The sequence below is a fragment of the Lithobates pipiens genome, unplaced genomic scaffold, assembly GCF_037356315.1.
Source record: "Lithobates pipiens isolate NorthernLeopardFrog02 unplaced genomic scaffold, aLitPip1_a1.2 Scaffold_25, whole genome shotgun sequence".
NCBI classification, from domain to species: domain Eukaryota; kingdom Metazoa; phylum Chordata; class Amphibia; order Anura; family Ranidae; genus Lithobates; species Lithobates pipiens.
The window spans coordinates 9224012-9246803 of record NW_027507787.1 but is presented as its reverse complement, the minus strand read 5'-3'; the positions used below and the strand labels follow the sequence as shown (position 1 = coordinate 9246803).

At 42.9% G+C, this 22792-nt stretch overlaps 1 protein-coding gene across 4 annotated transcripts; it reads right to left on the bottom strand.

Moving 5' to 3' along the window:
• Positions 1-296: 296 nt before the first annotated feature.
• On the bottom strand, positions 297-16006 carry LOC143930086 (dual specificity protein phosphatase 13A-like). Of its 4 annotated transcripts, XR_013262705.1 has the most exons (5): positions 15734-16006; positions 15026-15243; positions 13940-14063; positions 3521-3683; positions 2907-3044 (listed from the first exon to the last, which is right to left on the bottom strand). XR_013262705.1 is itself a non-coding variant. In XM_077454033.1 (4 exons), the coding sequence occupies exons 1-4, from the start codon at positions 15916-15918 to the stop codon at positions 2833-2835; spliced, it is 753 nt and encodes a 250-aa protein (XP_077310159.1). In that variant the 5' UTR covers positions 15919-16004; the 3' UTR covers positions 297-2832. The 4 variants fall into 4 exon arrangements, 3 of the variants coding, with proteins under 3 accessions (XP_077310159.1, XP_077310161.1, XP_077310162.1); XM_077454033.1 differs by lacking the exon at positions 13940-14063 and having other exon boundaries at positions 297-3044; positions 3521-3658; positions 15734-16004; XM_077454036.1 differs by lacking the exon at positions 3521-3683 and having other exon boundaries at positions 2911-3044; positions 15734-16005.
• Between the last annotated feature and the right edge of the window lie 6786 nt (positions 16007-22792).

Here is a 22792-nt window from a genome sequence, read left to right as displayed (position 1 = left end):
CATCCAAAAACACCAGGGTTTGAGGGATACAGGCTAAACACCCCCTGTGCATGTAGCCTAAATATTCATTATCTCTGCAGTCTAGAACAATCAATAAATCTACTAGTGTGTATCACTCAGTACTAAAGGTGCAATTCCACCACCCACTGGACTAGAACCTACTGCACCAAAATTACTACTGTACCTATTTAAGGATAAGTCAAAAAGTGCTTCATAATATCTCCTGTGCAGGTAATCAAACTTGCTTCCCTTTACAGTGTTCATGTTAGAAACCATGAATCAGACTGAGACAGAAGTACAATTAAATCACACTTGTTTATTAATAAAAATAAAAAGGTAAATAGAGTAGCATATTCAATGCATAGCCAGAGTCCAGTAACCGGATCGAGTAGTCAGCCAGTCCAGAGTTCAATAACCAGATCGGGTAATCAGCCAGGCCAGAAGTCAGGGATCCAAGTGGAGCAACAGCAAGCAGGATAAGGAGCCAGAAGGGATGTCAGCAATCTAGTCTTTAAACAGAACCACAGGAGATGGTTTCTTGTGATGTGACCAAGGCGAAGGCAGATATGAAGTGAGCTGGACAGCTTTAAGTAGGCAGGTCAGATGAGCTGGATAAGGAACAGCTGGTAACTGTGGAGAGAGATGAGAGCTGGCAATTAGCCGACAGCTGAACAGCCAGCCCAGAGAAGGAAGGGCTAAGCTAGCCCTGACAGTTTAAAGAGGAAGTAAACCCTGATGAGTTTACTTCCTCTTTCATTCCCTGCAAAGGCAAAGCATAATAGACTACTATGCATCGCATAGTAGCCCATTATGTGTCACTTACCTGACACAGGAGCCAGCGAAGTCGCCGCTGTCCCCTGTAGTCCACCGCATCCATCTTGTTGGTGGGGTCTCGCAGCTCCGCCGCTGTCATTCGGCAAAGCCGCGATGACGTCACTCCCGCGCATGCGCACGGGAGCCAACACGCGCGGCAGCTCCGTCGCTGAGAATGCCGCGCTCAGTGCGCCGTAGACAGCGGTGCCTATTTTCGGGCAGATATCTCCTAAACCATATAGGTTTAGGAGATATTGCTTGGACCTACAGGTAAGCCTTAAAGCGGTAGTAAACCCGCACATTTTTTTTTTTAAACCTGCAAAGCAAAAGGCATAATGAACTAGTATGCACCGCATACTAGCTCATTATGAAATACTTACCTTAGAACGAGGCCCCGACATCTGGCCCGATCCACGCCGAGGGAGCTGACATGCTCCCTCTGCGTTTCTTCTGGGTATCGCGGCTCCGGCGCTGTGAGTGGCCGGAGCCGCGATATCGTCACTCCCACGCATGCGTACAGGTTTAGGAGATATTTTTTTTACCTACAGGTAAGCCTTATTATAGGCTTTCCTGTAGGTAAAAGTAAAAAAATCGAGTATACAACCACTTTAATCTAGGCTTACCTGTAGGTCAAAGTGGTTTGTAAGGGTTTACAACCACTTTAACTCTGTATGGATGAATATCCCACTAACAAATCAGCAAGTTATTTTGTTTTTTTTACAAGCTTTTAAGTGTTCAATGGTTAGGAAAGAGAAAAAACCTTATAACGGTGTAATAAGTTTATTATAAAAAAAAACAAAGTTAAAACATCAGGGTGTACTAACTTGGCATACTGTAACGCCCCTTTCACACTGGGCGGTGCGGGCATTGACTAAAAATAGCGATGCTTTACCGTCGTTTTTGTGGCGGTATTCGGCCACTAGCTGACAACTATGATCCCGATGCCCAATGTCTCACTCACTATCAGGCTGAGGGTACCGTCCAACATGTTTTATTGTAAACACATAAAGCTTTGAAATACGTTGGTACAAGCCCGATACTGGCGTAGACAGGAGATCGGGATCATAGCTGTGTTTTGTTACTTGCTTAGTGCAGCTCTATATACACAAGCAATTATCTGACAGCGTTTCACTTTAAGAACATTTTCAGCAAATACAGAAAATGCATGTTGATTTTACCAGAAATGCAGTGTCCTTGTCCTGTGAGCTGAAAAGAAAGTGCAAACATCTTTATCTCTCATATGTAAACTACTAGATTTATCAACCCACCATGTAATGGAGATAAACAAAGGCAGACATGTTTGAAGTCAGTGTGACAACCATGGCTACCATAGATATAGTTGAGAAAAGAGTGTAGCCATCAAGATACAGGAAGTGTGTTATTTACAGGATTACTGGGTGAAAATGAAAGGGAAAAAAAACTGGAAAAAATGAAACTAACACACAGGGGCGGACTGACCATTGGGCCACCCGGGCACTGCCCGAGGGCCCCGAGCCACTAGGGGGCCCCATCAGGATTGCCAGCCTCAGTAAAACCAGGGACAGTATGTAAAAATCAGCGTTTTCTTTACATCTGTCTCTGAAATGTCCCTTACCGACATCCTTTTGGTCTAAAAATCCCAAGATTATAGCTGCCCCACCTCTCCAGTACCTTCTCAGCTAATAGAAACATGTCTGTGTATACTGTGTGTACATGTATGTGTATACTGTGTGATTGTATACTGTGTGTGTGTATACTGTGTGGCCCCATAATCTTGGATTGCCTGGGGGCCCCATAATCTCCTATTGCCCGGGGGCCCCATGAGTTGTCAGTCCACCCCTGCTAACACAGCCACCCCATCTAAGAACTGGTAAGCTGCAATATATGAAGGTTTGCATTTCAGGTTTTGATACGCTATTAGATTACAGGCATTTTTAAATAGTTTTTTTTTCTTTTGCGACATAAGCCTTGAGAGTATCTTTTTAGGGATATGTATCGGCTCTTCCAGTTGATGTTGTAGCTACATGCTTTCTTATGCCATCAGAACATATAGCATCTCCAAAAGGTGTAGTGTAACTCCATCTCCAGGTGTTGCAGCTGCTGTAGAAATCCACGATTAGGAGCAATACAGCGATATTGAGAAACATGGCGAATGGCATCTGCCAGAGTAAATCGCTGGTAAATCATTAGGTAGGCGAGAACCATTGTAGCTGAACGGCTTTTACCCAGAACACAGTGCACAAGAACTTTTCCTACAAAGAAAGTTTAAAACATTTAGATTCAATTTTGCCACACAACAAGGCAGCGCAAAACAGGAGCAGCTGAAAAGGTTTACCATGTATTATAGAAAATACACATCTGGGAGATAAACTGCAGCTGCACACCCCAAAACAGTATAATATGGAAGGGTTCCCCCACCGGGTTTTTTAGCAGCAATATAGTGGAAATCAAAAAAACGTTTGTAGCAATAAAAAAACTTTATTATCAAAATTATATTCAATATCATGTTGCATTAAAATATGAGCTCTGGTTTTCAAATCAGTACATTTTTACAAGCATGGCAATTTACACAATACAAAAATAATTGTTACATTACAAAATGTCAGCCATATTGAAATCCCAACAGGTCTTCTTCAGCGGGATAATTTGCTCTTTTAAAAAAACTCAGAACATTTCAGGACATTTCATCATACACTAACTTCTATGTATACAGCAATAATATATTTACCATTGAAAAATGGAATGAAGAATCTCATAACCAGAAATGTAAAACTTCCTTGAGTGATCCGGAGGACTCCATGATCTATCGTCCCCAGGAAAAGGTACCAGCCAAGGAGGGATTGCAAGAAGTCACACTTTGGACACCCTTAGAGGGAACAGATAAGCAGCACCTGCAGTATAATCCCAAGTAAGGAAAATATATCAAAAATAGGATCAGATTCCAAATCCTTCACAGACTAAAACAGTGCCAGACAGATTGTAAAAGTTTTTTCAATATTTGTATTAATTAGAAAACAATTCTATCATATGGTATATAGACAAAACTCCTTGATTAATGTTATCATTATATTAAAAATATATTAAACAATGAGTATATATTTATTAATGTGAAAGAATATCCAAAAAAAAAGAGGATGCTGTGATAAAGATGGTGAAGGTATACTTCAAAGATGCCCATAAACAGGCAATAAAAATGATATGATGTGCTGAGTAAGAAATGAATTGTTACATTAAATTAGTGATGGTAGCCGGACCTGACCAACGCTGCGACGGTCCTGGAGGCAGCTATAGTGGGGTCTCTGGAGGCCTTGAGGGGGTTGGTATTCAGGGGGCCGAAAACACCTCACTGCCTCACCCCTTCTATGCGCACCACTATAAGGGCGTGGAGGGTGGGAGAGGCACTGAGGGCATCCCTGCCGAACTCCTGGTCTCCTCACACCCCCCTGTGGCTGAATCCTGGTCTTCCGCAGTTTAGGACCATCCCGGACCCACAGGCCTGGGCCAGGTGTAAAATACTGACACTGGAACATATTGTTACCAACGGGGAACTCACTCCCTTTCATATACTGCGTGCTCAATTTAATGTCCCTTTATGGGCCCATTTCCGATATCTTCAAATCGCACATGCTTATCGCTGTCAATTTTTGGGACAACCAGTCATACTGGATTACTCTGAGCTTGAATCCATCCTTCGGGTAAAAGATCTGGAGAAACCCATGTCTCAGATTTACGGGTCCCTACTGGTTGCTGCCGTCTCCGAGCTGTCCTCCCTCCGCAGGAGATGGGTGGTGGACATACCGGAGCTGGATGACGATGACTGGAGGGAGGTTTGGGATTTTCCGTTCTCCCCTTTGGTTTCAGCCAGGGACAAATTGGTCCAATACAAAATTGTACACAGAGCCCACTACACACCCCACAGACTGCACCAGATGTCGCCGACGCATTCCCCGGAGTGCTGGCGCTGCTCTTATCGGCCAGGAGACTTCATTCACATTTTCTGAGCTTGTCCAGCGATTGTATGCTACTGGAAGGAGGTTCTCCTGGTGATCGTTAAGACTACTGAGATTAGTATTCCCTATGATCCTAAATATTGTCTGCTGGGGTTAGTGGAGCAAATGTCGATCCTCAGGGCTAGGAAAACACTCATATCCCTGTTATTGTACTATGCACGCAAGGCCATCACCATGACCTGGAAACAACCATCTCCCCCCTCTATCAAGTTCTGGAAAAACCTGGTGAACGCTAGTTTGCCCCTCTATAGGGCCACATACATGAGCAGGGGTTGCCCAAAGAAATTTGAGAAGGTGTGGAACTGTTGGTTGGATGATAACACTACGGCAACGGATGTCGTGAATAACCCATAGTTTCTCGTTATGGTTATAGTATGATTATAGGCTGACCCAACTGCTCCTATGATACCTTATCCGATCATTATATTACTTAGCACTAATTCTCCTACAATACCCTCTCCCCACATTGGGGTGTTGATAGACTTAAGAAGGTTATGTTTGTGTTGACTTGCTCTGTTGCAGACGGTTGCTGCATCAGAAGCAGAATGTATGTTATGTGATGTGCCTTTTGTGGCCTGTTGCCACATTTGGAAGTTGGCCCCTGTGTGGGAAATGTTTGGCCCCTGCGTGGGCTATTCTGTATGCCAAAGAAAAACTCAATAAAAAAGATTTAAAAAAAAAAAAAAATTTGTGATGGTATGTAAGCCCGGACCCCTTGATTGACATGTTCCATAGCCGCCTGACACATTTGCAGAGCTGATCTTCCTTCTCTTCTCTCTCATTTTTCATGTCTGTTATTTTTGGGTTTTTAAGCTGTGTTTTGGATTTGCATATGTTTGCCTAGACCGTGCTACATGGCGGTGATTGCTTATTTTACCATCACTAGGTTCACCTCTTAAGGGTTGACACTCCTTCTCTTTTCTGTAACAGAGACGGGGCTCATAATGACGTGAAGCCTTCATCATGCTTATCCATGGGCTAGATGCTGGCCGGAGAAGGTCAGATGGAGGTTCTTCGAAGCCCCCTCTCCACTGACGACATGCAGGATAGGGCCTCGACTGCACCCGAAAACCTAGAATGACTACTCACTCTGGGAAGCAATGTATAACAGCCTAAACACACCCCTATTAGCCTAGGTAGCCTCTGTGCCAGTCATGTAGTTTATTCCCTTATGGGAAAGGTCAGTTTTGCATTGGTAAGGTGTTCTTGCTTACGTACTAACTGCTGCTTGTATTAATCTGTGTAACTGATTCCTGCCCAGGTCAAGGTGAATGGCCTCTTCTCCCTCCGATTCCCGATATGGTATGGCACAGGACAGGGGTGTGCCCTTTCGCCCCTCCTGTTTGCCCTCACTTTGGGGCTGATGGTTGGAAACATGGTACACAAATTATCAGCCTATGTGGACAATGTGCTGTTCCACTTAACAGAACTCCTGATCTCATTGCAGAACCTAATGAAGGAACTTCATCGATTTGGGGCATTCTCTAATTTTAAAATGAATTATTCAAAATCAGATATTTTACCGATAGCACTTTCCCCTTTGCTTGTGGATAGCCTACAAGCAGTGTTCCCTTTTGTGTGGGCTAAGTCATCCATAACATACATGTGTATTCAACTCACTGATCGCTTTGAGACTCTTTACCATAGTAACTACCCCTCTCTACTGGCAGCGGTTAGAAATTATCTTAAACACTGGACTAAAACTGCCTTTACCTGGTTAAGATGGGTAAACATCATTAGGATGTATATTGCCACGAGTTCTCTTCTATTTGCAGATGGTGCTGGTGCCTTTGCCAAGCACCTTTTTCTCATCCACCGCTAGCATGTTCTCTGAATTTGTGTGGAATGCAAAGAGACCCCACATAGCTAAGCGAGTGCTGAAACGCTCAAAGGGGGCTGGAGGCTTAGGTATACCAGATATTAGGAGGTATTTTTAGGAGGTTCTCCAGCGGATATTGAATTGAGGTTTTCATAACCGATCTAGGATCTAGGTGTCCCTGGAAAAATGCCTGGTGGGTAGAAACCTAGTTTCCTCTTCCATTCTCCTCCTATACCAGTTAGCCAATATAGGAAAAGCGCCTTGCCGCACTTCCTGAATACTGATATATACCTGCTCCCAGTCTACTGGAAGCCGACTCATGTGCCTAGCCAGGAGGAATGGACCCGGAAGGTGAAGGAGATTAGGGAAGTGGAGGTATGGGTATTTGTATATTGAAATCATATCCACTCTCAAGCGTCTCTTCTCCAAAGAGAATAAGTTCAGTGCTCGCAACCTTTTCTCATAACTAATATCCTCCAGACCCTTTATTAGCTTTGTTGCCCTTCTTTATACTCTCTCAATTTCCAGTACATCCTTCCTGAGGACTGGTGCCCAGAATTGGGCAGCATACTCTAGGTGCGGTTGGACCAGAATCTTGTAGATCGGGAGAATTATTGTTTTATCTATGGAATTAATCCCCTTTTTAATGCATGCCAATATTCTGTTTGCTTTGTTAGCAGCTGCTTGGCATTGCATGCCACTGCTGAGCCTATCATCTACTAGGACCCCTAAGTCCTTTTCCATCCTAGATTCCCCCAGAGGTTCTCCCCCCCAGTGTATAGATTGCATTCATATTTTTTCCACCCAAATGCATTATTTTACATTTTTCTACATTGAACCTCATTTGCCATGTAGTTGCCCAACCCATTAATTTGTTCATATCTTTTTGCAAGGTTTCCACATCCTGTGGAGAAGTCATTGCCCTGCTTAGCTTAGTATCATCCGCAAATACAGAGATTGAACTATTTACCCCATCCTGCAGGTTGTTTATGAAAAAATTAAACAGGATTGGTCCCAGCACAGAACCCTGGGGCAGTGGCCATCAACCCTGTCCTCAGGGCCCACTAACAGGCCAGGTTTGCAAGATAACTGAACTACATCACAGGTGATATAATTTGCTGTGCAGTGATTGCAGTAGTCTAGTCTGCATCTCCCCAATGTTATACATAAAACCTGGCCTGTTAGTGGGCCCTGAGGGCAGGGTTGATGACCACTGCCCTGGGGGACCCCACAACCCACCCCTTACCATTCCGAGTACTCCCCATTTATCACCACCCTCTGAACTCGCCCTTGTAGCCAGTTTTCAAACCATGTACTCACCCTATGGTCGTTGCCAACGGACATTATTTTGTACAGTAAACGTTTATGGGGAACTGTGTCAAATGCTTTTGAAAAATCCAGATGCACCACATCTACAGGCCTTCCTTTATCTAGATGGCAACTCACCTCCTCATATAAGGTTAATAGATTGGTTTTGCAAGAACGATTCTTCATGAATCCATGCTGATTACCGCTAATGATACCGTTCTCATTTCTAAAATCTTGTATATAGTCCCTTATCATCCCCTCCAAGAGTTTACCTACTATTGATGTTAAGCTAACTGGTCTATAATTCACAGGGATGTAGGAATTGAGTCCGTCGGACAGATTGGAAACATGTTCTATTTCTAGGTCCGTCTGATTTTTTTATCTGAAAAACGATCGGATTAGCCCACACATGATCGGATTGTCCGACGGACTGGTTCCGTCGGACCTAGTCTGCCAATAAGTCCAGTCATGTGTACGCGGCATTAGATGAATGGGCGGTTTCCCCTACCCAGTCTATGCCTGGATAGATAAAATCCTCCATTATGATAACACTTCCCATCCTTGCTGCTATTCCAAATTGTGATAGGAGATCTGTCTCCCCTTCCTCCCTCAGGTTAGAGGCCCTATAGCATACTCCCAGTATTATTTTCCCCTTAGCTTCATCCCTTTGGAGCTCTACCCATAAGGATTCCACCTCCTCCCTAGCTCCCTTAGTGATGTAATCTCTCACATTCACTTGTACATTATTCTTCCTTTCCTTTCCTGGGGAGGCGAGGATAGATCATGGAGTCCTCCAAATCACTAAAGAAAGTTTAAAATTTCTGGTTATGAGATTCTTCATTCCATTTTTCAGTGGTAAATATATTATTGCTGTATACATAGAAATTAGTGTACAATGAAATGTCCTGAAATGTTCCAATTTTTTCTTATGTATTTCTTCAGAGCAAATTATCCCCCTAAAAAATGACTGTACAGATCGAAATGCGTTGGGGTTCCAATATGGCTGACATTTTGCAATGTAACAATTATTTTTGTCCATTGCCATGCTTGTAAAAATGTACTGATTTGATAACCAGAGCTCATATTTTAATGCACCATGATATTGAATATCATTTTGATAATAAAGTAACTTTTTTATTGCTACAAACATTTTTTGATTTCCAGTATATTGCAGCTAAAAAACCCAGTGGGGGAACCCTCCCATACTAAACGATTTACCATAACATTTCAGCTTGGTTCCTAAATCCCCTCTCTACTGCTTAAAAACGACATTACATTATTATACTTGGCCCTAACCATTTCGTAAAATACATCCATCACATTGTATACAGTATATGTTAAGCTTGCTAAAAAGACAGATGCCTTTAACTGACTCAGTTACCACCCAGGGTTTGCCTCGAAATATCCATATATATATAGTGGGGCCACAAATCCTCTTCTAGAATACCAAACAGGCAGATCTCAGGGGCATGGTATATCTGTCATCTGAGACCAAACTTTTCAGAGTACAGGGCATGACCATATCAAGTGGACAAAGTCCATCAACAGTTGGTGACAGCCCAGACAATTTGTATAGACATAGGTACACAACAAATTGTTAACATAGACATCAGAGAGTCAGGAAGCTAATTCAGCTAATACTAATTCTCATACAGCTAACATTGATTGTTATGCAGCTAATGCTCATTCTTCTGCAGCTACTTCTCATTCCTGTGCAGCTAATGATCGTGCACATGTACCAGCACACAGATGAGCTTAGGCTAATGTCAAACATGCACTGACATATAGGCATCTTTCTGTGCGCCACTGCACACCGGAGCGCATGTCTTCATGCAGTAGCACCAAACAGCCTATTTAAAGGAGACCCTAATGGATGCTAGCTGCTGGATTTTCTTCAGCTTCATGTTCCTACTTGTGCTGACTGATCTTCCATTGCTGACCTGGCTTGTTCCTGACCTTACTCTGTGGATTCTGGATTCTGACCTTGGCTTGCCTCTGACTATTCTATGCCTGATCTCCTGGTGTTGACCTTGGCTTTCTACTGGACCTTGCTCTGCCTGTTTCCCTGGTACCTACCCCGGCCTGCCTCCTGACCATGCTGCTGTCTCACGGTGTATGACCCCCTCAGTCACCTGCTATAAAGCAACCAGCACCTGTGCTTCTTTGAGCCTTGTACCTCTGTCACCACATTCAGGGGTGCTCGGACTAGAGCCTCAAGGGAATCTCTCTCGTCAACTCAGCTTCCAACCAAGGTATGTGACACAGAGTATTGCAGTGTCCAGTACATAGGTTAGCTGAGAGAGTACTGAATTATCCAAAAGCAATAAATTATCAGAAAGATCCCCAAGGGGTGCAAATGTTCTAAATTCTTCTGACCAGATTGACTTGGCTAGTCTGAGTAATGGAAGTTAGGTCTTGGACTCAAGCAAGTTAGGTACTTCCAAATATATAAGCAGCTGCTTAGTCTGAAGGATATGGGCTAAATGGGCATCTACTGTTGTTTTAGAGGTATTGGGAGAGAAGAGAACCAAGTGTTTTAATTGTCCAGCCAGGTAATATGGAAAAATATTGGATAAAGCCGTACCTGCTTATTTTATAGGCCTTTGCAGAGTAGTTAATTTCAGCTTATGTATAGAGCTAGGCCAAAAAAAATAGAATAATGAATGTAATTGATTGAAAAAAGACTTAGGGTCTACCATTGGAATGCGGGATACAACACATAATCACTTAGGAAGAAGTATGATTTTAATTACATTGATTCTACCAACTACTAAAAGAGGCAGTTTAACCCAAATTGACAATTACCGGTAACATTTATTCAGCTGGAGCAACAGAGTAACATTGGCATTCTGGGCCTGTTTAGGATTCTTTTGGATGACTATCCCAGATACTTAAAGGAGGAAACCGTGAATAGGGGAGACTTGGGAAAGGCAAGAGGGAAAGCACCTGTATTTCAAAGCATGATAGATGTCTTTTGCCAATTAATCTTAAAGCCTGAGTAGGACTCAAAGGGGGCTATTTACTAAAGGAAACTCCACTTTGCACTAAAAGGGCACTTGGAAGTGCAGTCACTGTAGATCTCAGGGGGACATGCAAGCAAAATACAAAACAGCATTTTATCTTGCACATGATTGAATGATGGGATGATAAAATCAGCAGAGCTTCCCCTCATTTCAGAGCTTCCCCTCAGATCTACAGTGATCTACAGCGACTGCACTTACAAGTGCACTTTCAAGTGTACTTACAATGCACTTGTAGTGCAGAGTGGATTTACCCCAAAGTCTCTATAAGTTTATATTGCAGTGGAAAGTGATTTTTAAGCAAGGACAACGTACAGTATGAGATCATCTGCATGCAAGCCCACATGGTCTGTTCTATCCCCTAGCTTAATACATTTAATATATTTATTGGATAGATAATTGCATAACAACTTGGTGTATTTTATATAAGCAGGGCGGCCCTGCTGCACCAAATCACATATATGTATGTGGCTCTGTGCTTCCGGGCAGGGGGGCGCGCGTGTGCACCCCGGCTGTGCTGTCATTCACCACAGCACAAGCTGATCATCGGGTCACGGTCAATGACTTATGGCCTGAACCTGCTGATCGGCTGAGTGAATGGAAGAAGAGATCCCTGTGTTGGTAAACACACAGGGCTCTCTACAGACAGCAGATATGTATCAGTTGGAGTAAAAACAGGCACATAGCTCAGTAAAAGCAGCACATACAGTACTACACACAGTAAACATTGTTAGGTACACAGTTAACCCTTTGATTGCCCCTAAATGTTAACCCCTTCCCAGCAAGTGTCATTAGTGCAGTGACAATGTATATTATTAGCACTAAATACTGTATTTGGGTCACTGGCCATGTGAGCGTCAGTTAGTTCAGTTAGTGTTAGATTGCCTGCCACACTATCACAGTCCCACTATAAGTCACTCATCACCGCCATTACTAGTGTAAAAAAAAAAATACATAAATAAAAATTCCAGTATATACGGTATACCATCATTTGTAGACATTATAACTTTCACACACACCAATTACAAGCATACCCCACTTTATGTACACAATGGGGTTTATTTACTAAAACTGGAAAGTGCAAAATCAGGCTCACTTCTGCATAGAAACCAACCAGCTTCTAACCCCAGCTTGTTTAATTCAGCTCATTGGTTTCTATGCAGAAGTGAGCCTGATTTTGCACTTTCCAGCTTTAGTAAATCCCCACTGTGTACTTAAAAGTGGGGTATGCCTGTAGTATACACTTTTTTATTTTATTTTTAATCAAAGACATGTAGCAGAATAAATTTTGGCCTACATTTAAGAAGAAATTAGATTTTTACATTTTTTTATTGGATATGTTTTATAACAGAAAGTAAAAAAATATTGTTTTTTTTTCTCCAAAATTTTCACTTTTTAGCCTGGTTGTGAAGGGGGTAAAATATTCCAGAGCTTAAGTGGTTAAATAGATGAATTAAAGTGGCACTCCAAATACATGGATAAAATACATGTATGTTTAAAAGTTAGCCTCAAAAGGATTTTAGATTTTGTCCAGCTATTCTTGTGATACACACACTGCTAGCAGTCAGTAAGATCACTCTGATACTTCTTGGTATGGCATTATTGTATCCTTGGTCAGCTCACTCTCACTTGGAAGGGGAGCCTCATCATTGTCCAATGAGTTAGCGGTAGGCAGAGACAGGAAGCTGAATTTTTGACTATGAAGAATGAATTGGTGAAAATATATATACCGTATTTTTCGGACTATAAGGCGCACCGGATTATAAGGCGCACTAGCAACGACCGGCTGATAAAATGGATATTTCCATATATAAGGCGCATCGGACTATAAGGCGCACCGGATTATAAGGCGCACTAGCAACGACCGGCTGATAAAATGGATATTTCCATATATATAAAGCGCATCGGACTATAAGGCGCACGGTCGATTTTGGGAGAAAATTTAGGCTTTTACGTGCGCCTTATAGTCCGAAGGTTTACGTCAAGATGACAGATACTGTTAACAAAGAACTCCAGCGATGTCAACAGGTCATATATAAGGCGCACCGGACTATAAGGCGCACGGTCGTTTTTGGGAGAAAATTTAGGCTTTTACGTGCGCCTTATAGTCCGAAAAATACGGTATATTTTTTTTAGTTTTGGATAAAGTGGAGGGGAAGCAGAACACTTGTGAATTTTTTTTTTTTTTGCTGTTTGTTCCTTATTGGGAAGATTCACCCTCTTTAATTGTCCTGTTTACTGTTCTTATCGAAAGTGAAAAGAAGAGAATATCCAAAATTTGGGGTGGATATCAGAGCAAGAAGAGAGAGAGGAAATCTTCCAATGGGGACACTAGTTCTGGTGACCCTGGTGACATTCCAGGATTCCTTCACTTTGGAGGGATTTCCTCTTACTTTCCATTTGTGCAACAGGAAGTGAAGGGGAATCTCCCCCAAAAACTGACAGGGGTATTAACCCTCCCTAACTCTATCCAAAATGAAAAAAAAAAAAGACACTTTAATCACAAAGTAATACATTAATTACAGGCATATCCCACTTTTAAGTACGCAATGGGGTTTATTTACTAAAACTGGAAAGTGCAAAATCAGGCTCACTTCTGCCTAGAAACCAATCAGCTTCAAGGTTTTATTACCAAAGCTTAATTGAACTAGCTGGGGTTAGAAGCTGGTTGGTTTCTATGCAGAAGTGAGCCTGATTTTGCACTTTCCAGCTTTAGTAAATAAACCCCATTGTGTACTTAAAAGCGCGGTATGCCTGTACATGCTTTTGTACGTTTTGTCTTGAAACAGTACTGGTTATATGACAATTGCAGTAACCAATAACAGCTAGAAACCATATTTTATCAGCTATGGCTGCGGCATTGCTTGAATATTTGAAATTGAACTTTAGAGAAAGTAAAAAACCCTCCCTGCAATGGGCCTGTGCCCTTGAATTGCAAGGGTTAAATGCTCATTTACATTTAGTAGACTGGGAAAAGCACTTTCACTTACCTAATCCTCCTGTAGGCTCTGCCACACTGCAAGACTGGCCCCCGCAGCCTCTTCTTCCCTATACTCAGGCAGTAAGATGGCCGTGATGTCTTCAAGACTGATGCAGGGTCCTTAGCTCTGAATTCTGCGTGAGTATATCAAGAAATAATCCATGGCGGGGGCATATGGAATGCCTTCTGCTGGGGGGGTGGGGGGGAGCAGAAGATCAAGTAAGTAACACTATTTTTCCTGTCCACTAAATCAACAGCCCCCGCTGCAGGGAAGGATTTTTACTTCTCCTAGAGTTGGACATTAAGCCCACGAAGGTTACAGTAACATTACTATGGATCTACTTAAAGTGTTACTAAAACAACAACAGTATAATCAGTCTGTATATGCAGTAAACATGGTTGTCCAGCCTGGTTGCATTGCAAGCCGCTGACAGTTAAAAGCATGACTCCCAAAGGCAGAGGCATGGTGTGACTTGTAGTTCCACAACAGCTGGAGGGCCACAGGTTGAACACCCATGCAGTAAAGCATGCCTGTTATACTCACTGTGGAACCTGACGGGGTAATCCTCTGCATTGTATAAATAGGCTGTTTGATCCTGTCTTCTCTAATCCTCCCTTTCTTTCACAGTTCACAATCCATCTGCTGATAGAACAGAGCATTGGAGGCACTCTGCACATGCTCAGTTTGGTGTGTATTGCTAGAGAGTTTTTTTTTTTTGGGGAAAGTACATGTGATCAGCACAGGGCCAATCAGCACTGTCCAGACAGAAAGTCAGGGGCTCTGCAGCCCCACAGGACAGTCATAATAGAATTATAACGCCTCCTACAAGCTTTAACCAGACACTCATAGAAGTCACAAGACTGCTATATACTGCTGATGAGAAAAGAAATTTAGCAGTTTATATTTACTAAAATACATGCATTGTCATGTTCGGTGTACTGTGGGAGACCACATATACTTAATGCAGGGTCCTGGGTTTAGTAACACTTTAATTCTCCTTTTTTTTTTATATGTGTTGATTGATTATATTTACTGACATAAGTATATTGGCTTTTCGTGTATATATATATATATATATATATATTATATACTCACCGCCAGGTGTACTCAGAGCATTGTGAATAAACTTTGCCCCTGGACGTAGGAATACACTAATGTCGAAATCTGGGCAATCTTCTATAGTGATGCCATAGTACTGGATATCAGGACCGTAATCAATGTTGTCACCTGTGAATTCCCACGAGGCATGGGCTACGTTCAGGATGTGTGTGATGCCCATCGTCCTCAATTTCTTTCTGTCTCTTGCGATATTTCTGCCATATATTGAAACAAAATGTGAGTGCATTGCATAATATACCCACCATCTCTGAATTTGCCTGCCTTGTATAGTCACTGAAGGACTATTCAAGTCAGGGTATTACATTCAGTTAGCACTAGTATAGCAGGTGCATGAAGGACAAAATATGCCTTCACACTGTGAAACACGTTGGTGATAGCTTTACAGAAGGGAACATACAGTCTCTGCTTCAGACAGAATACTAACTTGTCAACACTGATACCTCAAATGAAATGTGTGATTAAAGCAAAAAAAAAAAAAAAGAAAAAGGGAATTGCTAGTGCTTAGCCTATAGCCAATACAAATGGTTAAGATGGCAGGGCTGCTGGGCTACTTTGATATGGTATCTTGTTATTAAGAATTGAGGGGACAAAACAAGAAACATAATGGAATTCTAGAACATGAATTAGTTAAGTATATATAGTGTAATATTACCGCACTGTATATTGTTTGGCATTGTCACTTACACATCCCCCAGGAAAAGGTTTGGGAAGACTTGGTCCACGTGATGCGTACCCCCTTTGTAGTTGCCTAGAAGTGCTTCCAGCTCATAGACTGGAGGGGGGCTTCTGAAAAGCTTCCTCATTTTAGGCTCCCAAGTAAAAGCAGCAGCAGTAGAAGAAGATTCCTGGATGTGACAGTTGTGTAGCATATACTGTATCAGTCTGTCCCTATGAGGAGACACTTGATGCCATGTAACAGCTGACGGACTGTCACCAATTGCTGCTGGAAGTGGAGGGGGGCCCGGGCTGGGAGTGTTTAGACACAGAGCAATTGTCCCCGCTGTAGAATGTTCTGCCAGTGACCATAAGAATGCTGATATAACCAGAGAAAAAAAAAACTGAAACAAAGGTTCTTTACAGTATTGTCACCAGGGCCACTAACATGCAAGAATGCAAGAAAAATGAAGTGGGTGTCAAGCCAATATTAGCAAATAGTGATTCTGAATGAAGAACACCCTAACGTATAAAAAAGAGATTTTCAAACTCTTAAAATCAGTACTGTTGTCAGGGAGGCCTGAAAATCACCCTTTAAATAAAAGAATAGTTTAAACTATTACTCTCTTAGTCTCTGATCATGACCACTTATTCATATCCCATTGATCTCTCCTACAAAGGCCTCAGCCTGCTACCCCCAGGTCATGAATGACTCCATGCTTTCTATTGGCCACATTGCTGGTGACCTTCAATTGAGATCGACAGTTAATTTTAACCTAATTGAAGGTTTAGTTTCCTTAGTGTCTATCGTCTGGGAAGCTTACAAAGCCATACTGCAGTACCACATTATCCAAATCATGTCCTGCTGCTTCTAAATAGCCACCCTTAATAGCTAATAGCAAGGCTCTTGATCAAGTGTGCACCAATCATATACCTTACTTACAGTATGTGGCAGAATGCCGCCTATGTTGGACTCAACAAAAATATTGTGCTAAAGGAAATAAATGTCATAAGATGTTAGCTAAAAGACTAATGCCGTGTACACACAGTCAGAATTTCGGCCAGCAAAAGACCAAGAGCTTTTCGACGGAAAATGCGACCGTGCGTATGCTCCTTCCGAATTTTGCTGGCTGAATTTCTGCCAGCAAAAGATTGAGAGCAGGTTTTCCAGACAGAAAAAGTTTCGATCGGAAATTCCGATCGTGTGCATGCAATTCAGATGCGCAAAAACTCATAGCATGCTCAGATTCAACTACGAGATGGAAGCTATTGGCTACTGGCTATTAAACTTCCTTTTTCTAGTCCCGTCGTACGTGTTGTACGTCACCACGTTTTTGACAGTCGGAATTTGGTGTGACCGTGTGTATGCAAGACAGCTTGAGCGAAATCCCATCAGAATTCCAATTGTGTGTACGCAGCATTAGAACTTTTGCTCCCAAATATTCTCTCAAAATGCTTAAAGTGGTAGTTCAGCCAAAAACTAACTCTAAATCTACTCACAGCCACATTCTAAAACAAATCTATCTAGCCCTGTAAAGCAAAAATTGCTATACATAATGTACGTTTTCTGGAGCCGCTCTGGTCTGGTCCTACGCTGAGCTGTCAGCCGTGGCTTCTGTGTGTAGGCGTGTGCCATTGGAGACCGCTGATGGAGCGGCTTCAGAAAATGTATGTATAGCGATTTTTGCTTTACAGGGCTAGATAGATTTGTTTTAAAATGTGGCTGTGAGTAGACTTAGCCCTTGTACACACAGTCGGACATTTCGACAACCAAACCCGTCAGATTTTGTCCGTCGGATCTTGTCCGAAACTGTTGCATACACACGGTCGGACAAAGTTGTCGAAAAATCCAATCTTTCAGAACGTGATGACGTAATTTCGTTACGATGGGACTACGTTCAGGCTAGTAGCCAATAGCTTTGATGTAGGAATTTGATCTGAGCATGCGTGGCACTTTGTCCGATCGAAATTCTCTACACATGATCGGAGTATGTCCTATCAGACCAGTTGATCGGAAAATATTTCCAACATGTTCCGATGGAAACAGACCGATGCATACCACACACAGTCGGATTATCCGACAACATGGTCCGATAGGACACATTCCGACGGATTCTCCGACCGTGTGTACAAGGGCTTAGAGTTAGTTAGTTTTTGGCTTAATGTGGAGCTCCACCTTAAAAAAAAAATATTAAAAGCCAGCAGATACAAATACTGCAGCTGCTGACTTTTAATAAATGGACACTTACCTGTCCAGAGTGCCCGCGATGTTGGCAGCAGATGACGAGCAATTGCTCATCTCTCAGCTGCCCCCGCCACCATCCTCGGTCAGGGAATCAGGAAGTAAAGCGTTGCGGCTTCACTGCCCGGTTCTCTACTGCACATGCGCGAGTCACGTGGCCTGTCTTCGCTGGTCCCCGTTGTGGTCTGGGAACTGTGTGTTTCCCATAACACAACAGGGGGGGGGAGGGCATCTGTGGATATTCTGTGGCAATCTATGCCCGGAAGTGGGTGCAGATACCTGTAGTATACAAGTATATGCACCCCCCTCCCCCTGAAAGGTGCCAATTGTGGCACCGGAGGGGGGGGAATCCGATGAGCGGAAGTTCCACTTTAGGGTGGAGCTCCGCTTTAACTTCTACTTTAAGACTAGATGTAATGTAAGTATGAGCAACCCCATTTCAGTGCTCATGAAGCTTAAACACCGCCACTTTGCCATTTATTCTACAACTCCTCTACTTCTACGTAACTGACTTTTTGCACCAATTTTCTGCTTCTCATCACAATTCCTGAAATATTGCAGGCCATTAGAAACCTTAAACCTAGTCAACACCAGGCAGATTTTTCTGCCTTCTTCTATAAAAAAATGCCCACTATAGTAGCCACCCTCCATCCCCACGTGGTGCAACTCTTCAAGCAAATGCTTACTGCAAACATAGTCAGGGTTACCAAGCCAAACAAAGACCTTCACAGCTGGTCTATCTATCAGCCAATATCATTAATCAATAAAGACATCAATATACTTACTAAAATTTCAGGCTGTAGACATAATTCCTTTTTTATCCTCTTGCTAAAGAAAGACCAAGCTTGATTCGTCCGTCCTTAAGCAACAGGCTAGGGTCACAATTCACATCATATTATATTTTTATCATATGAGATGTAACATTTCCAATGTTTTTGATACATCATACTTGTCTTATTTAGAAACACTACCTTGAAACTTGGGCTTTGGATTACTGCACTCTATAGCACTCCTCATGTCAAACTCAAATATTATGGATTTTAATTCCCCTTCTTCCCTATCCAGGGAAGAACTCAACAATGTTCTCCTCTTTCACCCATACTATTCATTTAAGTGCTGGGACAACTAGCAGATGCATAAATACAAATATCAAAGGAATTGAAACAGCGGAGGTTAATCACAAGCTGTGGTTATTCATAAGTTAATGTCCCTTACCACTTCATACATCTCTTTCCCAAATCTTTTCTCACAACTGGATGAATTTGCCACCCATTTGGGCCTGCATGTAAATCCTACTAAGTCAAAAGCTATGTCAGTCACCTTCGTTCCTACCTCAGACACTTTTAACCTTACAAAGCTCCCACTAATTTCAATGGTTGAGTACCTTGCCTTATTTAGGTGTCGCCTTACCCCTTCTACAAATCCCTCTAGCAAATCACGTTTCCACCCAGTGGCAGAATTATAGGGGTCACCAAGATCGCCATGGCGACCGGGCCCCTTGCTGCAGGGGGCCCGAGGTCCCCCTGTACTCTTCGATAGGAGGGAAGGCTGAGAGGAGCTCCCCGATCATCAGCCGAACTGAAATCGGCTCTGTGCGGGAGCTCCTCACATTAGGCTTAGTAGTGAAAGCACAGTGTGGGCTCTTTGTCTCCCCCTAGAGTGCAGTACCCGGCAGGAAGAGCAAAAGGTAAATGTCTGCTGTTTTTTTTTTAATAAGACTATCTACTGTATTTGTGTTTGTATGTGTGTGTGTGTGTGTGTGTATGAGCATGCTTGTATGAGTGAACATGCTTGTATGTGTGTGTGTGTGTGTGTGAACATGCTTGTATGTGTGTGTGAGCATGCTTGTATGTATGTGTGTGTGTGTGAGCATGCTTGTATGTGCATGTGTGTGAGCATGCTTGTATGTGTGTGTGAGCATGCTTGTGTGTGCGTGTGTGTGTGTGTGAGCATGCTTGTGTGTGTGAGCATGCTTGTATGTGCGTGTGTGTGAGCATGCTTGTATGTGCGTGTGAGCATGCTTGTGTGTGCGTGTGAGCATGCTTGTGTGTGTGTGAGCATGCTTGTATGTGCGTGTGTGTGTGAGCATGCTTGTATGTGCGTGTGTGTGTGTGAGCATGCTTCTATGTGTGTGTGTGTGTGTGTGTGAGCATGTGTGTGTGTGAGCATGCATGTGTGCGTGTGTGTGTGAGCATGCCTGTATGTGTGTGCGTGAGCATGCATGTATGTGTGGGCGTGTGTGTGAGCATGCATGTATGTGTGTGTGTGAGCATGCTTGTGTGTGTGTGAGCATGCTTGTATGTGTGTGAGCATTAATGTATGTGTGTGTGTGTGTGTGTGTGAGCATGCTTGTGTGTGTGTGTGAGCATGCTCGTGTGTGTGTGTGCGCATGCTTGTATGTGTGTGTGTGAGCATGCTTGTATGTATATGTGTGTGTGTTCATATATGTATGTGTATGTATGCATGTGTGTGCGCATGTGTTTATCAGTGGCGGTGCATCCAAAAGGGTGCACAGGTTCCACCCCCTCTATGACCAATGGATAGACTCATGCATAGCATAGCATGAATCTATCCATGGCCACCGCTGCCACCCCCATATTTAGGTGTCTGGTCCCTTTTGGGGTGCCGGGTGCCTGAATTACAGCGGCGGGGGGTGTTTTTGCAGCACCTGATTAGAGCCATGGGCTCTAATATGCTTCAAAATAGGTGAACTGCGAGCGCCATGCTTGACGCTCACAGTCTACCCAGGTGTGTTAGAAAAGTGAATTAATATTCACTTTCCTAACACTGAACCACCTCTCCACCAATCAGGTGTGCAGGTCTTTTACCCATCACCAGATTGGCTGAAACGATAGGTGCAGCTATTGGACGCCCATCAGGAGGAGAGGACGGGAGATGAGGATGGCAGTAGCTGCATGGAGGACCCCGCTCATGGCCATTACCTGCTGCCCCACCAAGACAGGGTAAGTGGCAGGCAGACAGTGAGCGGGCGGTGGGGATTCACAGTGGCATCATTTGATGGGCACAGTGGCAGCATTTGATGGGTACACTGGCAGCATTTGATGGGCACAGTGGTGGCATTTGATGGGCACAGCGGCAAAGTTTGATGGGCATAGTAGTGACATTTGATGGTACAGTGGTGGCATTAGATGGTACAGTGGTGGCGTTTGATGGGCACAGTGGCTGTAATTGATGTTTTTTAATATATTTATATTTATTTATATATTTATATGCAGCCACCCACTTGGGACTGGGCCCTGGTGTTCCACCATCGGGCTTGGAGAAAAGAGCCGTGTCCGGAGGTCGGGGGGGGGGGGGGGGGCCGCCATGGTTTCCTGCATCGGGGCCCTGAAGGTTCTAGTTACGCCACTGTTTCCACCTCTATTTAGACAGTTGAACTACCTACTTTAATCTTGGTAGTATTTCCCTATATCATGGTTTGGTAGGATTCATGCAGGCAGGATGACACATCTTCCCAAAATATGTTATTAAGATCTTCCCATTCCTGCTCACATTGTTTTTTTTTTGTGAGAAAAAAGGTTTTTATTTTGTTGTTCAATATGCCATATACATATCATACAGGATATTAGAGAATACGATATAAAACAGTTGTTATCGCACTTGCTCTGTTAAATATTGTATTGTACAGTCCATAGGTGTTTCAGATAACTCAGATGATGTAAAATGATATATGAGAAAAGTAACGTAGATAGAGCTAATTAAGGAATAAAACAGATTTAAAACAACAAAAACCCAACATAAAGAAAAATAAAACAGTTAAATATTCTTAACGGGTTCTGCATGTCCCCAGGGCCCTAGAGAGACACGCCGCTCCCAAACATTCTACTTGACCCACCAAAGTCTACAATACTACTGGAATCAAGTGTTATGCTTGTACTCCTTTCAGCTATTTAAAGTGTTCACTTTTCGTTTTTTATCCATGCAAAAGTCTATCTTTAACCAATTGATGCGATGCGAACCCCGGGACCTCCAACCAAGCCTGCCACATTGTATAGAATTTGTGTGGTGCATTTCTGTGCTGATATGTTAATTTTTCTCTTATTAGCAGTCTATTAACCTATTCAACCCATTGTCGCCTAGTGGGAAACCTGGGAGTTATCCAAAATTGTGCAATTAATTTATGGGCAACATATAGCAGGTGAAGGATCACTGTGTGCATTGATGGGGATAATATCTCCTCATCCAGGGCACCCAGTAGGCATACCATAGGGTTTTGTGGTATGGTGATAGTATAAACCTGAGATATTGCGTCTAGGACCTTCCAATAGCGGAAGAGTTTGGGACACTTCCAGAGCATGTGTATGAGGTCACCATTATCCCTCAGACATTTCTGGCAGATGTGTGTGTCACTTATTCCCCATTTGTGGAGTCGTGCCGGAGTTCTGTATGCCTGATGCAGCAGATAGAGATGAGATAGTTTTTGAGAGGCGGATACTGAGACCCGGGGGGGGGGGGCGAGGAAAAGATCTGCTCACATTGTTTAGATACAACAACGTAAGCCCCTACATTTTTATCTGGGGCTCTTCCAGTTAATAAACACATTGAAGTTGATTTACTACAGCTGGAGAATGCAAAGTCTGGTGCAGCTGTGCATGGTAGCATAGCCCACAACTGTCCCTGATTTTGAGGGACTGTCCCTGATTTGGAACAAAGTCCCTCTGTCCCTCATAGCACCTCATGTGTCCCTCATTTTTGTCTGATCTATATAGATCTATATAAAATGAACTATTTATCTATCAAAAAGTGTTTCCCAGAGCTAAACCTTTCATCCAATTTCTAAATTGCTGCATTTGTAAATTCCAAAAGCCAATATAATGGGAATAGTA

Excerpts from the sequence above, each read along its gene's own strand:
- LOC143930086 (XM_077454033.1), bottom strand. The coding sequence starts at position 15,918 with ATGCTACACAACTGTCACATCCAGGAATCTTCTTCTACTGCTGCTGCT. Across the intron at positions 3,659-15,025 it reads TGCTCTGAGTACACCTGGCG|GGTGTCCAAAGTGTGACTTC; the intron begins GTGAGTATATAA and ends GTTCCCTCTAAG. Across the intron at positions 3,045-3,520 it reads CTTCATTCCATTTTTCAATG|GAAAAGTTCTTGTGCACTGT; the intron begins GTAAATATATTA and ends CTTTCTTTGTAG.